The sequence below is a fragment of the Bidens hawaiensis genome, unplaced genomic scaffold (genome assembly GCF_021521415.1).
Source record: "Bidens hawaiensis isolate Kalapana, Puna unplaced genomic scaffold, B.hawaiensis_p1.1 tig00059602_1, whole genome shotgun sequence".
In the NCBI taxonomy this organism is placed as follows: domain Eukaryota; kingdom Viridiplantae; phylum Streptophyta; class Magnoliopsida; order Asterales; family Asteraceae; genus Bidens; species Bidens hawaiensis.
Genome location: NW_027500731.1, coordinates 1 through 20,423, shown reverse-complemented (window position 1 = coordinate 20,423; position 20,423 = coordinate 1). Strand labels below are relative to the sequence as shown.

General features: G+C 35.0%; 2 protein-coding genes across 3 annotated transcripts; both read right to left on the bottom strand.

The window, feature by feature from the left end:
* Window positions 1-4,358: 4,358 nt before the first annotated feature.
* Window positions 4,359-6,377, bottom strand: LOC143602737 (profilin-2-like). Of its 2 annotated transcripts, none has more exons than XM_077079751.1 (4): window positions 6,228-6,377; window positions 4,884-5,021; window positions 4,631-4,790; window positions 4,359-4,557 (listed from the first exon to the last, which is right to left on the bottom strand). In XM_077079751.1, the coding sequence occupies exons 1-3, from the start codon at window positions 6,348-6,350 to the stop codon at window positions 4,656-4,658; spliced, it is 396 nt and encodes a 131-aa protein (XP_076935866.1). In that variant the 5' UTR covers window positions 6,351-6,377; the 3' UTR covers window positions 4,359-4,557; window positions 4,631-4,655. The 2 variants fall into 2 exon arrangements, with proteins under 2 accessions (XP_076935866.1, XP_076935865.1); XM_077079750.1 differs by having other exon boundaries at window positions 4,359-4,570; window positions 4,647-4,790.
* A 10,352-nt stretch (window positions 6,378-16,729) lies between these two features.
* LOC143602736 (acid phosphatase 1-like) lies at window positions 16,730-18,809 on the bottom strand. The gene is made up of 2 exons (XM_077079748.1): window positions 18,368-18,809; window positions 16,730-16,943 (listed from the first exon to the last, which is right to left on the bottom strand). Exons 1-2 carry the CDS (start codon window positions 18,769-18,771, stop codon window positions 16,730-16,732), a joined length of 618 nt encoding a protein of 205 aa, XP_076935863.1. The 5' UTR covers window positions 18,772-18,809.
* Between the last annotated feature and the right edge of the window lie 1,614 nt (window positions 18,810-20,423).

Below are 20,423 nucleotides of genomic sequence, written 5' to 3'. Positions count from 1 at the left end.
TGGTTTATTATATTTGTTTATATATAAATATCTATACACTTTTTATTTTTAATAAATATAATTTTTTCAAAACTGGCACTTTTATGCAATTGTATATTTTTAATTAATAAAAACCAAGACGTCATTCCCATTTTGATGGGCTGGCAAGGTGATTAAAATATGAAATAATTGTTTCAAACTCTATAGAGTACAAAAATTTAGTTGTTCGAAAAAAATACAAACAAAGAATTAAAATTATAAACATATTTTTAAAAACCCTCCGTCATTTGAAAAGTAAAAAAACAATATATTACGGTTAAAATGAAACTTAAAAAAATAAGTATTTTGTTTTTTAAAGCCTAGATATTATTACGGTTATAAAAATAAAAATAAAAATAAAAGTATTAAATACAAACAAATAAATACATAGTTGCATAAGAGCTCCGGTTTCGAAAAAATATTTTAAAAAAGTATATATTTGTATATAAATAAATATAATAAGCCAAAATAGTAAGAAAATAACAAAAAAGTATAAAAGTTATATTTAGTAAAAAAAAAGAAATATTCATATGATTTAAAAGTTTGTGAAAAATATAAAAAAAAAGCCTCTCAAAGTTGTATTAACTAACGGTTGATGGATGACGTTAATGGGTTGGACTAAAATTGATATTAAATTGAAACTACTATACCATAAAAGTTTAAAATAAACTATTGAACCAAAATTGATAATTTTAAGAAACCACATAGATTAAAAACGAAGTTCTCTACTATTATATCATAAAAGCATAAAATAAACTATTGAAACAAAATTGATATTTTTAAGAAACTAAAGGGATCAAAACCAAAATTCTCTCAAAATCTTATGTTAACCCAATTAACCCATAAAAATGTGGCAGTATTTATTTTGTTGTGATGCGATGATTATTTTGTTTTATTATCTGTAAGGAATTAGCGTATAAGAATGTTATTTGACTGTTCAATCTTAATATTTTTCTATTAAAGTCGTTCAAATATTGATAGTACTTTATAACCGACAAGAATATTATTTGGTTTCATTTGAACCAAATTTAGATTAGGAAAAAGGTGAATTACAAATATATACTCTTGAAGTATATCTGAAATAAAAATAATAACATTTATTACTATTTTATAAGTAAATGAAAAGTTACCATTAGGTCCTTCACACAGGATACCATGTCAGTTATTTCCTATTATATCATGACTCATTATTTGTTTTTTTAATTATAACTTATGACTCGTTTTCCATCACAGTAAAACTATGTAAAATTTTGAAAATACGTGATACGGGTCTTGAACCCCAGACCTCATGTTTAAAAGTAAAGATGTTTACCAACTCTATTTAAGTGATAGTTGTGCTATATTTTTTAACTTAACATATATAAATATGGGCTAAGTATAAAATGAAAACCCACTTGGTTGTGAAAACTCTAGAAACACATTCTCAACCACATGTTTTAATTAATGTTTAAATCTTGTGGTTCACAATTAAAGTGAATAAAAAATGTAAATATAAATATAACTTTTTTTCTCTCCTGAAAACATATATAAAAATTAGTAAAAAAGTGTTAAAAAATAGCAAAACATTTTTTTTTTAATGTTTCGATGTTTTGTATTAAATGTTACAACATATATTACATGTAACAAAAAAAAACGATGTTACATAGGGTTTTCACAACTCAAATGGGTTTTCATTTTAACCTTACCCTATAAATATGCTTTTATCTTCAAGTATAAAACCATAATTATATTTATTTATGACATTTCCATTACTCACAATATACAAATTGTATAGTATTCAAACAGTTTATTTTTTTTCTTATTCTTATTAACCAAAATTAAATAATTATTATGTTTTAATTAAATTCAATTATGTAAAATATTATTCATTCTTATAAATATTACATTTACAATTCATTATAATATAAACATGCACATATATATTATGTTTTTTCTTTATTTTCCATCCATGTGCAACACGAGTAACCAACCTAGTAGTTTCATTTCTTGAAAATAAAAGAGGATATATCTAATCCTTTTTATTTTTTTTAGTTTCTTGATTTTAATTATTTAAAGTATAAAATTAAAAAGATGAAAATGTCAATTTTATTTTCATTTGTACAGGCGAACCATCAAAATTCAACATATCAATGATATCATTATATCGCAATTGTGTTTTATATATACACAAGTGGATTTATAGCTAATAAATTATTGTATAATGCCACTATCACTATCGGGTCGGTCATATATAAATATACAATGACAGGTTGATAAACATTCCATATTTTGTATCATACACGACACATTGATAATATTTCATGTTATGTCAACCTTTATATATGTATTATATGTATTTTTAATTCTAAGTTGTCATCTAGAATACAATAGAATGTCACGAAGTCAGCGTGAGCTTGTTTAAGACAACATAAGTTGGCCAAAGTAAGGTTATGATACTCTTTAAATTGAAGAGTACGATGACCTAAATACAAAAAAAAAGTCGTCGTTCTAAAAAAAATGATTTATCACTTACCATCATCATCTACTAAGCAGGGGAAATGAAAGGAAATAGATGGAAAGAATGACTAATGTTATTGACCAAATATATTTTTAAAAAGAAGTCAACAAGATTAAATTTAATAATATGTCAAGTCGTCAATCTAAGGTTCTGTTTGTTTTTGCTTAAAAGGTCTGCAAGGGGCTTACGTCTGCAGGCGCGCAGACATAAGCTTCTGAAGACTGTGTGTTTTTTTTTAGAAAAAAAGATCTGAAAAGTGCTTTTATGGTCTTAAAAAACAAGCTATTGTTCAACCTTTTCACACTTCTTAACATCCTACCAACACCCAATGTCCAACACTATCACCACCCACCATGAGCCACCACCACCACCCATCGTCCGCCGCCGCCACCACCACCATCCACTGTCCACCACCCACCACCACCCATTCTGCCACCACCATCGCCCCGCCACCACCCCATCGCCACCACCCACCACCACCACCACCACCCCACCGTTGGCCACAACCACCGTCCACTACCACCACCCACCACCATCGTCCGCCGTCGGCCACAACCATCATTCATTACCACCACCACCCACCATCCACCACCACCCACCGTCGGCCCCCACCACCGTCCACAACCATCCATCACCACCACCCCACCGTCCACCACCACCGTTCAGCTTATACAGACGATATCCAGTTTATAGGTAACTAATTTTCAGCTTATGCAGACGATATCCAGTTTATAAAACAAACAATATTATATTTTTAGATTGCAGACCTTTGGACCACATCTTTATTTGCAGACATGAAATAAGATTGCAGACACTTTTTGTCTTCAAAAACAAACAACACCTTATCATGGTAGATTATAAAACAAAACTACAAAAAATTATCGAAAAAACTAACTTGATAAACAATAAAAAATAAATAAATTTTATTGACAACCACAGTCTTGTAATGTTGTTAGGTTGCTCGTTTGGAGTGGATAACCCCGACGTTATAGCTGAGGTGGCGAACACTTAAAGTCGGCTACTCCGTGTCCCAATGTTAAGGGGCCAACGTTAAGGGGGTGTATGTTAACACAATAAGACCTTCGCTATGGGCGCGAAAGTGGGCGGCGAAGGGGCGCGGATGGCGCGGAACACCGCCGAGGGCGCGGTCCAGGGGACGCTCAAGGGGGTGTCCGGCTTCACAACAACCGGCGCCGTTGTACCAAATTTGTGGGCCCTCCTCGTTTCTCTCTCTCTCCCTCATACACACACATACATATATGTATGTATATATATATTGGGGTGCCCGATGAGTTTTAAACCACAGTGAGGCGTTATAAAGAAGGGTTTCGAAATCCCGTTTTCTACGTGGCGATGAGAACGGCCTAACAAGCTTTAAAAAAATGTTTGATTGGTTGTTAGTTTGATGGCCCACCATAGAGAATAGCCTAATGAGCGTTAAACATGGAAAAGCTGGGCATCAAACTAACAACCAATCAAACTTTTTTTTCCTTTATTTTCTCTACCATCTATAACTAGCTAGTTAAAACTTATTAACCCACAACATGTTAGCTAACACGTAGCTAGTTAAAGTCTTACCGTCTGCATGACATTGTCGTGACGCTTTAACTAACACTTGACAGTCAAACCACAATACATAGTTGTTACTCAGATATTACATTTTTATCATTTCAATATAAATAACTCAAGCTCAATCTCTTTAGGTTTCAAGCATAGCTTATATTCAAACGATTACAATAACGATTACAATAAAGTAACAGAAACAATTTTAATAAAAATTGAAACTTGAAGAATTTATAAAACAACTTGGTTATTGCATATTGACCTAGTAACCAACAAAATGTAACCAAACCACCACCAAATGTTACACAAGCAAAGGTGTAATTATATTAATACAAGAGATCCCAAACCAAATGAAGATATTAATCAACATACCACTCCAGAAATAAAAATAAAAAGAAGGATAATACAAGGAAAAGTTTGATCAATTCAAAGACTGTTTATATTTTCAACCACCTGGTCCACAACTTTAATAACTAGTACTGTATCATTTTCCTACAAGTTATTCAAACTTTTAGTGAACCAATAAGTAGTTTAACCGGTAAGAAAAATGACGGGATGGGAGTCGTACACGAGCAAATTAAAAACCCTGGTCGATGAGATAGTCGCCAAGCCTTTCAACAATCATGTTGCATTGGCCCGGAGCCATGGGTTCATCATAGATACCAATTATTAAAGACATTCCTGTCTTTTTAATAGTAGCACCTCCTGGTCCCTGTAGTTAACAATAAAACTAGTTTAGATATAGCCACTAAAAACCTTTTAATGTGCGTGCGCGCGCGCGTGCGCAATATCATAGACTGATCACCTTTTTCCCACGAATCACAACACCTGGCTCCCCTTGAATAACCATGTACTTGGTGCCACCAAGGTATAAACCGGTCGGTGCAAGAGAACCAGGTTCATTGAAGTCATTTATGATAGCAGTTATTTCCTCGGGCTTGACCTGCAGCATAAGCCAAGAAATATGTGAACTATTTGCAAATTTTGAAAAATAGTTAATGACTTTGTCACATTTACAAGTGTAGAAAATTATTTCAACTTTGTAAGTGTTGGAAAATAACTCAATAACGCAATCGTCGATAAAAAAAACTTCATAGATTTTTATTAAAACCGCACACATGCCCTAATTTTGACTCAGAACGCCTTTTAGACCCTGATGCGTTTTCTTGAGACACACCTTCAAACCTTATAGTTTTCCATATTTAAGTGAATGTTAAAACCAAGCACTAGACTTTTTAATATTTTAGTGAATGTCTTGATATTTTGCATGATTAAATCCCTAAACTTTATTAAAAAGACCTTTTCATTATCTTTAAAACTCCAGGGATTTAATCATACAAAATATGGAGGTTGTAAAATCTCTAAAGATTTAAGTAATTCGGCCACGCTTTCAACCTGTTTGTTCCAGACTTCTAGCGACCGGTTAAACTTTAGCTTACTCCATCGACAGAGTAACCAGATTTTTGATTCAATTTAACCAAAAATTTAATTCTTCTCATCCAAATAAGCTTTTCTATAATTTCTCGTTCAGTTTTACTCCGATCCTAAAATTTTCGTATAAATGAAAAAAATTAAATCACGATTACATTGTTACGTGTCTAAAGTTGCCAATATTTTCTACCAAATTGATTAGATTTAAACAGATTATGTCTAAGGGTATATGAGCGCGAGCTACTTGAGATCGGCTCGCAAAAAGCTCGGATCAAGCAAAACGTAAACGAGCCTGAGCCTGAAAATAAGCTTGTTTAATAAAAGACGCCGAGCCCGAGCCCGAGCTTCACTTATCAAGCTCGAGCCTAAACGAGCCGAGTTTGAAAAACTAATCACAAACTGAGCTCAAAAGCTAAATGAGCCCGAGCTCGAGCTTGATAAACTACTCACTAGCCGAGCATGGCTTGAAACTTTGAAATAGAGCTCGACAATTAAACGAGCCGAGCTCAAGCCTAATTATATGAAATCAAACAAAACTCATCCTCATTAAACCCTAACATCAACAACACATCATCCTAGTCAACGGTTTGACCAAATCAACTACACACATAACACCGATTAATTTCACCATAACAAATCAACGAGTCAGATCTGAATCAAAATCGGAGTCATAATAATAATAATAATAATAATAATAATAATAATAATAGAGTTAGACCTGAGGAAACGTGGCGGACTGGGCCCAAACGACGCCGTCGTGACCGAGAATAGCGGCGGAAGAGAGGCGGTTGCCTTCGATCTCGCACATCAAGTGGTCATCCACGTACGCTTGCCACGACATCTTCTTCCGATTGTTTTGCTTTGTGATTTACAAGTTAACTGACTGCTTATTGTGATGTGACCAAAGGAAATGGTTCAAGCTGGATTATTATTATAGGGAGGGTTGAAGGTAGGAAGAAGAATATTATTATAATTATTATTATTTACTTTAGATACATAGGAATCTCTTACCCGAAGCTGCTACGTGTTTGAAAAGAGCTCGTGCATAGTAACTTACTGACGCTGAAGAACAGTAACTTTATTTTTAGTGGATCAGTTTTATCATTTAAAAAGGGGTGGCGACGCATTTTGTTGTCCGCCTATCGGACTCTTTATTGTAATTAAATCTTTTTATTATTGAAACATTAACGATAAACTATTATTATTATTATTATTATTATATAGTCTCTCTGGAAGCCACCTCTCTATTTCTTTGGATAGAGGTACGGTGTGCCTACATCCCACCCTTCCCAGACCCTACTTATAGCTTTGCTGTCGGTGGAATTTTACTGGACATGATTGATTGATTGATTGATTATAATATAGGTATGTTGGTATGGACCGGTCATGGCTACCATGTAAATTAGTCCCAAAGTTTGGTACAAATTATTATTAAAGTCATATATTTTATTTTAGTGTTTGTGGACTACAACATATGCACAAGTTGTGTTGAAAGTGGTTTGATTTGGTCAACAAAGGTCTAAACCAGTTCTAAACCAGTTTATAAGTGGTTTCGATTCGGGTTGAAACTGGTTTTTACCATACTACGATCGGTTTTGGTTGTGTTTTGATCGGTTTCGGTTTTGCCCAGTTTCGGTTTGATTAACCAGTTTGGAAGGAGTTCCGGTGGAGAAAATTGCAAACCGGTTCCGAAACCTACGAATTCAATCGGTTTCAAACCGTTTCGGTTTGATTTTCGGGTCGGCTAAGTTGACCGGTGCTTTTGCCCACCTCCATGCATAACTATTAGTTTGGTTTAGTGGTAAAGGTAAATTACATTCAATCAAAAAGTTATGGATTTTAATGTTATTTGAGACATGAAGGAAATATTAGCAGTTAAAAAAACTTAAACTAAAAGATATGCACATTAAAAGTTAATAAAAAGGCATTTATGTATCATTTGAAAAGAAGTTATGGAAAATATATTGAACTCAAATTTCTTTCAAGAGTATATCAAACTCTTTTATAGTTAGAAGATACACTTGCTATCTACACCATTATGATATCACTAAGCTAGAATCTCTTGTTTTTCTCTTTTAACTATATATATTGTAAATTTCGACCCCCACATCTTATCCTTTATTTCTTTCTTGAAGCATAAAAAAATTGGTCAGACTTGATTTGAAGATTTAGTGACCCGATTTAAAAAAAATACACATCAGTGACCTAATTGAAACACTTTTGAAAGTTGGTTACTACTATGAGATTTTCCCTTTTTTTTTTCTTTTATATGAGTATAGATTATTATATATTTCAAAAACACAGGATTTTTTCGAAACTAGAAATCATTGTGTGAAGTTATGCTTTTTTTATCATTATAAATGCATTGCTGTCATTATAATTGTGTTGCTTTATCATTATAATTATCATTATAACCGCATAGTTATATGATAAAACAATATAACTGGTAATTGAGATAGATACAAAATACATGATAAAGCACACACAAAATTAAATGGACTCGTATATCCATATATGTTAATAGAAATAAAATGTATGTGACAAAAACCCAATTTTTATGATGATCAACTCCTATATATACACTATGTACAAATGTTAGTTCTTTTTGTTAAACATCAACATTTTATTTAACAAGCACCACTTCTTTTTCTTGAAAACTTATAATGATGATAATATATTTGGTGTTGGTTGTAATTGACCATTTCTTTTTCTAGAAAATCAACAATAGAGATTAGAGGTCCCCATCACTTTGTAAAGGACGGATTTGAGTAATTTGAATGGCATAATCAACACCAAAATATTCCCCACACGTTATTCTCTAATATATTAGTATTTATGACATCATCTATTGGTTTTGATCTTTATAAGATATCCAATCCCAAAGATTTTTAGTTTAAAAGATCAACATGATACTTGATACATAAAACCAAAAAAAGAATAATAATAATAATAATAATGATAATAATAATAATAATAAATATAAATGAGGACACTAGAAACCATATATATTATTGAAAAATAGTATATCTTACATTCTTACTTGTTTTATAATGAAAGGCTTCTTGTGCCCATACAATTTTACTTGTTGTATACAAGATTACAAGTTGAAAAAAGCCACCACATATCATGAATAGGATGCTGTCCTCATCATTGCTTTGCAAATGCTCACCACTACGCTACATGATATGTTGTCCCTTTTTTTTCCTTTAATTTGAGTAAAGAAAAAAATGAATATACAAATAAATAAATCAAGTATAAACAAATCATATTAAATTATGTGTCTGTATTTATAATATAAATACAAGGTTAAAAGCCGAAGTATTGCACGAGGTGAATGCTGTAAAGCAACAGCTTTTATGACATGTAACAACCCAAGTTAGTTATTTATTTTAACAAAATTAGATGGAAGATTTTGATGTATTTATTTTATGTTCACATGTAAGGAACAAATTATTCATGCTTTTACATTCTAGTGCATTATGATGAACGTAAACTTAAAATAGATCGCAAAATTATTTTATGTATTGTTCATTATGGTGATAAAAATTGGGCATGATTGTTGTTGAAAGAGTTTAGAGTTTGATAATCGGCTCTTCCTTTACGTTCTCATTAATTTCCAATATAAACTAATTAAAATGCTTTATTTTAGGATGGAGATACCCATAATAAATGACAATTATTACAAGGTAAAATATATATGATAATATAGGTCTATTACACCCCCGCAGTCGAAGCGGGAGGAGAACGGATGCTGAGACTGGAGCGAAAATTTTCAAATAAAGCACGCGGAAGACCTTTAGTGAAGATGTCCGCAATCTGATACGGAGAAGGAACGTGAGGGATGCGAACTTGACCCCGCTGTACTTATTCACGAACAAAATGAATGTCAAGCTCTATATGTTTCGTCCTTTGATGATGAATGTTGGGTAGGAAAATTGCTAAGAAATATTGGAATCTTCTCAACCTCTTCGGAAAATGGCTAAGTATGGAACTCGAGCAAGCTTGGACCTTCGAGTATGAAGTTTACTACCTCGAGCATGATATGTTACGCTTGTAAGATTATCTTCCGGAATTCTTCTAAGTGTTGAAAGCTTCGAGCAAGCTACACTTCGTCGAGCAAGGATGTTCTTCATCAAGCACAGTTTGCTATTCGAGCAAACCCTTAATCTATTCAGCTTAAACCAAGTTGTACGAGCATCTTGTGTAACATCTCGGATTTTTCAAACCCGTATTCATTTGTGTATAACCCGACTCGGAAACATTTTAGATCTTTATTATTAATCAAAAATAAAATAATTTCAAATATTTAAGTTTCTAATATTCACTTTAGGCCCTCGTACTTGAAACAATGTTTAATTTCTATTTATATTATCAAAAGTTCATTAAAATGATCAAAGACCAAACTATAAGGACTAAACTTGTAAAAACTGAAATTCCCTCTTATTTGGCAGGAGCACCACGTGATGGGATGGCTTTTCCCCCGCCATGCGGCGCTTTGGAGGTGTTGCACAGTTTCGTTGTCCGATTTTATTTCCTAGTTCGTTTTTAGCATCCGAATCACTTATTTTAAGCATAAATCGAATGAATTAAGGTCCAAGAAAATGATATTAACTAAAATACAAGTTCATACCCTTAAATTACTAATCAAGGGTGAATCTTTTGGTTTATTTTGTAGATATTCTCATTAAAATCATATATTGTTACTTAAACGAGTAAATCTTCCAAATATGGTTCGTTTTTGCTATTCTTATATAAACAAGCCTCATAATCTCTGCCACAAAACTTACTCATACCTAATATACCTTCTCCAGCCGTCCTACCCTCTGCCCATCTCGTATTCTCTCGGTTTATGGCTATTTTGTTGAAGACATACTGTTAGACGTTTGACTTTGCATGCGTGTGAACCGTTGACTCGTCATATCTCCTTGTTATTTGCTTTTCGGGTAAGTTGTAAACATAAGAATCATTCATATATATTCCCTAGTCAATAATCTTCAATTGTAAGGCCCCGAACCCGGTAGCCTTACTTTAGCGTCGGATTTACTCATAAACACAGTTCTTACAAATCAGAGTTCATTAAAACTTTCGCGGAATATAAAAACTTTCATGAAACGTTACAACAATCCAAAACTTGCCTTAATTAAACATTCTTGTCTTTCAAAATAAACGTCAATTACATTAAAACATCTTGAGTCTTCAGATGCCAGTCTCCTATTCGCCCACCATGTGCCCGCTCAAGCTAGCTGTCTCATTCTACTCACCTGCGTGCATACTAAAAGTCAGCTACGCTGAGTGAGTTCTAGTTAATCATACACTATACAATACACATAAACTTATATTCTTTCATTCATACTTTCATACTTTCTTTTGTATTAACTTACTTTCATATCTTACGTTATAAAGAGCATTACGCCCTACATTCCTCGAGTATTATTAGGGCTCGGTACCCTCCTTCCTCGAGTATTATTAGGGCTCGGTACCCTCCTTCCTTGAGTATTATTAGGGCTCGGTACCCTATTTCCTCGAGTATTATTAGGGCTCGGTACCCTCTTTCCTCGAATATTAGTAGGGTTCGGTTCCCTAGTTCTCGAATATTAGTAGGGTTCGATTCCCTCTTCGTTACCATACAACCATACATCATACCTCGAGTATTATTAGGGCTCGGTACCCTCCTTCCTCGAGTATTATTAGGGCTCGGTACCCTCTTTCCTCGAGTATTATTAGGGCTCGGTACCCTCTTTCCTCGAATATTAGTAGGGTTCGGTTCCCTAGTTCTCGAATATTAGTAGGGTTCGATTCCCTCTTCGTTACCATACAACCATACATCATACCTCGAGTATTATTAGGGCTCGGTACCCTTTTCGTAACCATACAACCATACAACCATCATTTCCTTCTTTTATTAACTTTATCACGTTCATACACATAAGCATACATATCATACTTACCTTATACATAGCGTTACAACCTGACAGTACATGCAATATCCGAAGATCGTTCACGTACCATCAAGCAATCATTCATACATATCACATCATTCACATAAGGCATACACTTATCTCTTAGGATAAGCGTATTAACAAACATATCGAGTATGCACACAGCCCCGAAAACATAACACATAAATGGGGCTAGAACTCACCTGAACTCTGCTTCTTCCTTCGATAGTTGTAAATCCCTTCTTTAACTGAGCTCGGCTGACTGTATAAGTTACACGTATCAATACTCGCCTGATTTAATCTGGTGGCCTAGTATTAGCTTACTTTTACTTATCGTTTTTAATTTATTTTCTAATCGAACTTGACTTTAGGCGAAGTTAAACCTTAGGCGAACTTAGCTTTAGGCGAAGTTAAACCTTAGGCGAACTTAGCTTTAGGCGAAGTTAAACCTTAGGCGAACTTAGCTTTGCAGGCGAAGTTGTCATCAGGCGAACTTAGCTTTGCAGGCGAAGTTGTCATCAGGCGAACTTAGCTTTGCAGCGAAGTTGTCATCAGGCGAACTTAGCTTTGCAGCGAAGTTGTCATCAGGCGAACTTAGCTTTGCAGGCGAAGTTCATCAGGCGAACTTAGCTTGCAGGCGAAGTTGTCCAGCTGCAGGTACTGTTCGTCCTTAAATCCCTTAATCATCTTCGTTTCTTAACCAAATAACTCGATTTAGGTATCCACGGAATCGTCTGACCAGCGCCTACAAACCCCAACCATCAAATCGACCTAACATCGATGTTTAAAGGGTGCGATTTAGGCATATAGGTTACGGGTTCTTTTATCAATCGATTAACCCATCAAATCATATCCATTTTCAGTAAGTTTAGCTTTGTTGGATTCGTTTTTACCATACAAACACAGATCTATCATTTCTATACTAATCCAAACCTAAACGAACAAGTTCTCGATATAAACGTACCCTAAATGACTCGAACTACGAACACGAGCTGGTCTTGTTGCTTTGGTTCGTCACGACGATCTAGCACCAACGAGCTCGGGTCCTCGCCTTTGGATCTTGGTTCGGGTTGTGTGTGTTTTGGAGTGTGTAGAGATTAGGATGGATAAATGAATGGAATGGAAAGGATTGGGGTTTAAGGGGGTATTTATACTCCCTTAAGCCCATGGACCGAAGGCCCATATTTCCTTTTGGTCTATATCTAATCCCATCTAATTATCCTACCAAGTCTTCATATTTTGCCATTATTATTATCGTTCAACTAACTCGTTTATTTCACCCGACAAAATAATATAATAAATATTACTTTAGAAATTGCATATTTTGCAATTTCAATGGTTGAAGGGTTGGTGTGCGTGGGATAACCCTCACAACTAAGCTTTAAATTAAAACGAAAATCATAACCACACACAACAGGCAAGTGTACCGGTCGCAAGTAGTATAAACCTACGAAGTCCGAGTATCGAACACGAAGACACGTAAGGACGCTAAAGATCACTAACCCTAGACAAGACCTACCTAAGAATAATATTTAATTGATTTTTAATTACTTAACTGGACTGACTGACAAAAGTTACCAAAAATAGAAAACTTAACCGGGAACTAACCGTGTTAACTTCGGATGGAGAAAAACGTCTACCTAGGTCTGAATCAAACTGTAGGCCTAACAAGCTAATGGATTGAATGACATCAAGACACCGGTCCCTAAAGATGACACGACTAAGGATCGCTCGGGCTCACTGGATTACCTCTCGGTCTCACTCAACAAGCCTTAACTACTCAAAATCGACTAAAACGACCAAACCGGGAAACAATTGCTAATGTGTTCTAATGTTGACTCACCTCTCGGTCTCACCAACACTCGACCCTAATGGCAATGAATACTACACAACCAAGGATAGAGGAACAATTCAACTTAAACCAAAATAGATCAACTAGTCGCTCAAAACTCCTAAACCTGACAAGAAACGAACTCGCTCTCACGCAATCCTTATTCTAGCATGCAAAGGCAATGAGACAATCCTAACTTCTTATCACTCCTCGGTCTCAAAAAAGGTGTCTAACCGCTGTACTTAATCCAATAAATCATGCAACAAAACCCTACGGTTGTACCTACCGCATACAAATCCTAAACACAAAGTCTAGAATCAAACAATGCACCGATCAATCAACACAAAACTAATTAACCGACACACGGGGTTTATGCAATAATTCACCAAAATTTCCAGCCCTTAAACACAACCTATTTCATGTCTAAATCAAACTTTACAATAACAATTCAAGTCTATCAATCAAACAATCCATAAAACCTATCAAACACTAACAATAATCATCATTCCTAGGTAGAACTAACAAGTTTAGCCTATGATCATAATTGGACAGCCATGAACATTGAATAAAACCATTAATAAACTCAAACCAATCATCTTAACAATTGTCCAACAATCAATAACAATCATAAACACTTCAATCTCTAACACAATTGCAAAACAAATTAACAATTAAGCAAGAAACTAAAAGTGTATGAACAATGAAAGTTAAAATATTGGTAAATGCGATGGTTTAACCATTGATCGAAATATTGACGGTAGGTTGAGAGAATCAGCTTCTTAGTTGTCCCACGAGTCGATGATATGGGAAAACAACAGTTTACGGGTGGCTTCTAGCCCCACATAAAGAAAACAAAATAGACACTCTTAAAATGAAGAAATGGAAGCCCGAAATGAAGAAATGAAAACCATACGTGTTAAAGAAAAATAAAATGAGAGACTCACCATATTAATCATCACAGGAATCCCTACTAGGCCTAAAAATTAATAACAATCCATATAATCTATATTTATTTATTATTATTTTCTCACAATCATTGGTTCTTATACACATTGTATCAGATATAGTCAAAATATTGGTAAATGCGAATTTTTAGCAATTGATCGAAATATTTAGGGTATGTTGAGAGAATCATCTCCTTAGTCGTCCCACGAGTCGATGATAGCCTCGTTAAGAGAAAACAACAGTCTACCGGTGGCTGCTAGCCCCGCATAGGGAAAATAAAATCGACACTTTTAAAGTGAAGAAATTGAAGCCCGAAATGAAGAAATGAAAACCATACGTGTCAAAGAAAAATAAAATGAGAGACTCACCATATTCATCATCTCGCGAGTGTCTACTAGTCCTAAAACTTAATAACAATACATATATTCTATATTTATTTATTATTTTTTTTCACAATCATGGGTTCTTATACAAATTGTATCAAATGTAGTCAAAATATTGTTAAACTCGAAGGTTTAACCATTGATCGAAATATTTTGGGTAGGTTGAGAGAATCAGCTTCTTAGTCCTTCCACGAGTCGATGGTAGCCTCTTTAAGGGAAAACAACAGTCTACCGGTGGATGTTAGCCCCGCATAGGGAAAATGAAATCGACACTCTTAAAATGAAGAAATGGAAGCCTGAAATGAAGAAATGAAAACATACGTGTCAAAGAAAAATAAAATGAGAGACTCATCATCTTAATCATCCTATGAGTCCTACTAGTCCTAAAAATCAAAAACAATCCAAATAATCAATATTTATTTATTATTTTTTTCTCACAATCATGGGTTCTTATACACATTGTATCAAATAACATAGAAATATTGGTAAATGCGAAGGTTTAACCATTGATCGAAATATTGAGAGTACGTTGAGAGAATCAGCTTCTTAGTCGTCTCTCGATTCGATGATATCCTCGTTAAGGGAAAACAAAAGTCTACCGGTGGCTGCTAGCCCCGAATAAGGAAAACAAAATCGACACTTTTAAAATGAAGAAATTGAAGCTCGAAATGAAGAAATGAAAATCATAGGTGTCAAAGAAAAATAAAATGAGAGACTCACCATCTTAATCTTACCAAGAGTCCCTACTAGACCTAAAAATTAAAAACAATCCATATAATCTATATTTATTTATTATTTTTTTCTCACAATTATGGGTTCTTATACACATTGTATCAAATAAAGTAGAAATATTGGTAAATGCAAAGATTTAACCATTGATCAAAATATTGAGGGTAGGTTGAGAGAATTAGTTTCTTAGTCGTCCCACGAGTCGATGATAGCCTCGTTAAGGGAAAATAAAAGTCTACCGGTGGTTGCTAGCCCCGCATAGATACAATAAAATCGACACTCTTAAAATGAAGAAATAGATGCTCTAAATGAAGAAATGAAAACCATACGTGTCAAAGAAAAATAAAATGTGAGCATCACCATCTTAATCTTTCCGAGAATCCCTACTAGGCCTAAAAATTAAAAACAATCCATATAATCTATATATATTTATTTTTTTTCTCACAATCATGTGTTCTTTTACACATTGCATCAAATAAAGTCAAAATATTGGTAAATGTGAAAGTTTAACCATTGATCAAAATATTGAGGGTAGGTTGAGAGAATAAGCGTTTTAGTCGTTTCACGAGTCGAAGATAGCCTCGTTAAGAGAAAACAACTGTTTATCGGTAGGTTTTTGTTTTCTTTTAACGGGGCTATCATCGACTTGTGAGACGACTAAGAAGCTGATTTTTTCAACCTATCCTCAATATTTTGATCAATAGGTAAACATTTGTATTTACCAAAATTTCTATTTTACTTGATATAATGTGCATAAGAACTCATGATTGTGAGAAAAAAAATAATAATAAATATAGATTATTTGGATTTTTGGGTCTAGCAGGGACATGGTAGCCCAACGAAGAAATGGTAGCCAAAATAATTAAATGAAAACCAAAAGACATAAATGGTAGCTCAACAAAGAAATGGTAGCCAAAAAGGGTAAATGGAAGCTAAAAGATATAAATGTTAGCTAAAAGCCATTAATTGAACGTAAAAGATATAAATGTTAGCCAAAAGACATAAATAATAACTAAAAGGCTTGAAAGAAAGTCCAAAGATAAAAATGAAATCCAAAAGATATACATGAACACATTTGCATCATAAACAAAATAAATAGAGAAAGTACAATGGGTTTTCTCTTATTTACATAATATGCCATCTTATGGCATTAACTGCCACGTAGAGTACAACTTTTGAACATATTTGAATAACAAGTTATTGAACTTATGGATTCGTTAATAACAATACAAATGACCTGGCATATAACAAGGATTCGGAGAAGCACCAAAAAAAAACAGTGAAAAAACCGTTTGGCGTTCTGGCGTTCGCTTAAAGTTAAATAAATAAACATGAACATACCCTTGTTCATGTTCATATCGGTTCGTTTACAGGCCTAGGTTTTAGAGATAAATTACCTTAAGAAAAGCTTTTCATAGTTGGTGTATCCAGCAAACTGGAGATTCTTGTTAGTAGCTTCTCTTTGAAATTCACTTCGGCCCGTTAACAAGAAAATCTTGAACCCTAACTGTTGAAGCTCTGTGTATAATCTGAAACTTGCTGGTAAGGCGGGCGCCTCAGCTAAGTCTACCCACTCATCGAAAGACTTCTCGTTAAAGACCTCTGATCTGTTCAGATCAAATCAATCCGGTTAATAATAAAGGATATTGTTATTATGTTAAAGCATTATAGTTTTTTGCAGTTTCCCTAGATATAATGTGACGTGATCTGGTTGGTTGAAAATCTAGTCGGATGATGATTATTAAGTAGCGGGTCCACGGGATCTAGGGTGGACAGGCTAGGGGCAGAGCCAATTCTAAATGTCAGTATTATATTGGCTTAGGATCCTCATACATCATTTTAGATTCTCAGTTCTCACACACCATTTTTTGCCTATACGACTCGTATAAGGCTATACGCGCCGTATAGCACCTGAGTTGTGTCAGTTTGTGTCGAATGTTGTCGGTTAGTTTTTGTAGTGTCTCGTATAGGCCTATACGGGCCGTATAGACAACTTTTTGTACACAAATTTTTTATGACCATATATTTATGCGATTTATGACTTTAACATCCTATATTTATCAAGCCATCATCCGGACTTGCACCATATTTTTTTAGCAATTTTAGCGGCTCTTTTTTTCAACCCTTTCATGTTTTGTTTCAGTTATATAGAATTATGTTTTATACTGAAAGGTTGAATAATATAATAGAATAAATTGTCTATTAAAATTTACATAACATATTTGGCTAAGTAATTTGTAGTTGTACCCCGAGAACCTTAGTTTAAGATTATATTATGGTAAACCTTACAATAGTCCATACAAAATAATCAATCAATGATTAAGAAAACAACAAAACATTTGGCCAAAACAACATACTAATAACATCTGGTCCACATGTATAAAAATAAGTTTTCTATACGGCCCGTATAGAGGTTTTAGGGGGTGTTTGGCCTAGCTTTTATTTTTTTGGCTTATGCTTATATTTCAAAGTAGCTTATAACTTATTTTCTATTATTTGATAAGCTCTTTTTAAGTATTTGGATTAGCTTATATTCTACAAGTTGATAATAAGTTGTTAAATCCACCGTTCTTTAATTTGTTACAGTAATAAGTTGCTTCAATAATTATTAATCCGCCACCATTTTAGGGTAAATGAGTAACTTACACCCTTACACAAATAAGCTAAAAAAAACCGTCTTCAAATAAGCTTATTCAAATTAGCTTATATAATCATAAGCTTAAAAAGCTAAACCAAACACCAGTTAAGCTTATTTTGTAAAAAAAAGCTAAAAAAGCTAAAATACTACTTATTTCATGATTACAAGTGTTGACTTGTGAATACTCATTAATGAGAAAAATGCATGTACGTCTCTCGTATAGGTGCTATATGAGCAATTAAATGCGGTCTTGTATAGGTCTATATGGGTCGTATGGCCCGTACGAGCCGTATAGTCATGCCCGTATAGGCCTATAAGTGTACACCCGCGCCAGATTTATTTCCATTCATATTACGATTAACTCGATCAAAGGCTTCTAATTTTCTAGCTTACCCGTATCCGTGATCGACATAATACGGCAAATTAGACACCAACGTCTGATCAATATCAAACACCCACGCATCCAAACCATCACCGGAAACATTCACCGTCTTCGCATACTCCACCGCATTCTCCCCAACCACCTCCGAATCCGACCGGTACCGCTCACCGTTCATATACTCCTTCACAAATTGAACGTACCGGTCCGGCACAAGGTACCACACTCCGGCGTCGTTAGCTTCGATCGAATATTTCCAGCTTTCGCAGAACAAATCGTTGGTTTTACGGTGGGTGTCGGAATAATACGCCGGTGATCGGTGGTACCCACGTGGCAACCGGATTAATCGTTCGGATGAAGAGGAGGTGGTGACGGAGAGGATGAGGAGGAGTGTGACGGCGAATTGGCCGGAGTTCATGGTGGGACCACGTTCTCCGGTATGGTGGCTTCGCCGGATTTGATATTCAATGGCTAATAATGGAATGGAATAATAATATGTTAGGTGTATCGTTTATGATAATATTATATTATGGGCCAATTTCAACTCTTTAAAGCTACGTTTTTATAACCGGATATGACAGCGAATCGGATAGGCGACGGGTTGAACAATTTTGGTAAAAAAATAACGGATAGCGCCGGAAAAAGGTTTTATCAAAATTTGTAAAATAAAACATATTCTATTTATTTTAAAATTAGAAATTTAAGCATACGCATTGTATTAATGAACCATTCTTATTATTTTTTAAATTATTAATAAAAAAATCAATGTTTTCGATAAAAATAAAAGACAGAATTACAAATTTTGTCATTTAAAATAAGACGAATTACGGTTCGTGTCCTTTTCTTAGTTTCCTTGCAGGCGGTGTACTTTAAACTTTTTTTTCCTACAAGTTTTGTCCTTTACGCTAACTTGGTTAGAAAAAGTCAGTTAAATCCCATCACGTGAGGCGCATGTGAGGGTAGTTTTGTCCTTTCATATATCTCTGCAACTAAACCCTTTATCAGTCTTCTTCTTACTCCATCTTACTCCGCCGGCAATGCTACCGGAATCCACAAACAAACCACCACCACAATAAACCACCACAATGTCACCACCAACCAAACATCCACTTGAATTAACCGGTGAATCTCAACTGGGATCATGGAAGCTACCATCAAAATCAACATTATAATCAAACTATTAGTTGGAATATTGAGCCACTTGTTAACAACCATAGGCCACAACAACTCTACACAGCTGCAATCCCAACATTTTTCAACTTAATTTTTGATATGCAATTGGAGATCATACACACACAAACATATGTTTTGGATTATTATCCCCAAATCAATTGTGCAGTAAATGTGTGATTAGTTGTCCACTGTCTTGCGATGCCGCCTAGGGTTCATAAATGGAACCCAGCAACAACACACAAAAATCGCCCACCGACAAACAATCGCCATCTAACCCACGACCCAGAGACCGTCGTCCGTACTGCCTGCCTCTCCGCCACCGGTTCCATCGCCACCCACGTCACCACTCACCTCTCACAAACCCTAAACTCTAACTGCAATCTCTCCACCACCACTTCGCAGATCTGAAAAATCGAAATCGCAGACTGGACGGGTTTCCGGCCACCATTACGGCAGCAGCTACGGCCACCATTACGGCAGTCGGTTTTCCGGCCACCATTGCCATCGCCGGAATCACCATCGATCCCTAGACTCACCATCGCCGTCACAGTCGCCGATATGAGGGTTTCCGGCCACCATTACGGCAGCTTCTACTTCCCTAGAATCACCATCGCCGTCACAGTCGGTTTTTCGACCACCATTACGGCAGCGGCTCCGGCGAGGCTGTGGGCGGTAGATTGGTTGGTGAGATTGATGATGGCGAGGTTGTGATTCCGGTGGTGGTGGTGGTGAGTCCGGCGGGGGTGTTTAGGGTGGATTCTGTGATGGGTAATTGGTTGGTGAGATTGATGATGGTGATTGAAGAAGATGTGGTTAGTTGCAGACATATATGAAAGGACAAAACTACCCTCATATGCGCCTCACGTGATGGGATTTAACTGACTTTTTCTAACCCAG

Excerpts from the sequence above, each read along its gene's own strand:
- LOC143602737 (XM_077079751.1), bottom strand. The coding sequence starts at position 6,350 with ATGTCGTGGCAAGCGTACGTGGATGACCACTTGATGTGCGAGATCGAA. Across the intron at positions 5,022-6,227 it reads AGTCCGCCACGTTTCCTCAG|GTCAAGCCCGAGGAAATAAC; the intron begins GTCTAACTCTAT and ends CTTATGCTGCAG. Across the intron at positions 4,791-4,883 it reads TTGTGATTCGTGGGAAAAAG|GGACCAGGAGGTGCTACTAT; the intron begins GTGATCAGTCTA and ends TGTTAACTACAG.
- LOC143602736 (XM_077079748.1), bottom strand. The coding sequence starts at position 18,771 with ATGAACTCCGGCCAATTCGCCGTCACACTCCTCCTCATCCTCTCCGTC. Across the intron at positions 16,944-18,367 it reads TATGTCGATCACGGATACGG|ATCAGAGGTCTTTAACGAGA; the intron begins GTAAGCTAGAAA and ends TGATCTGAACAG.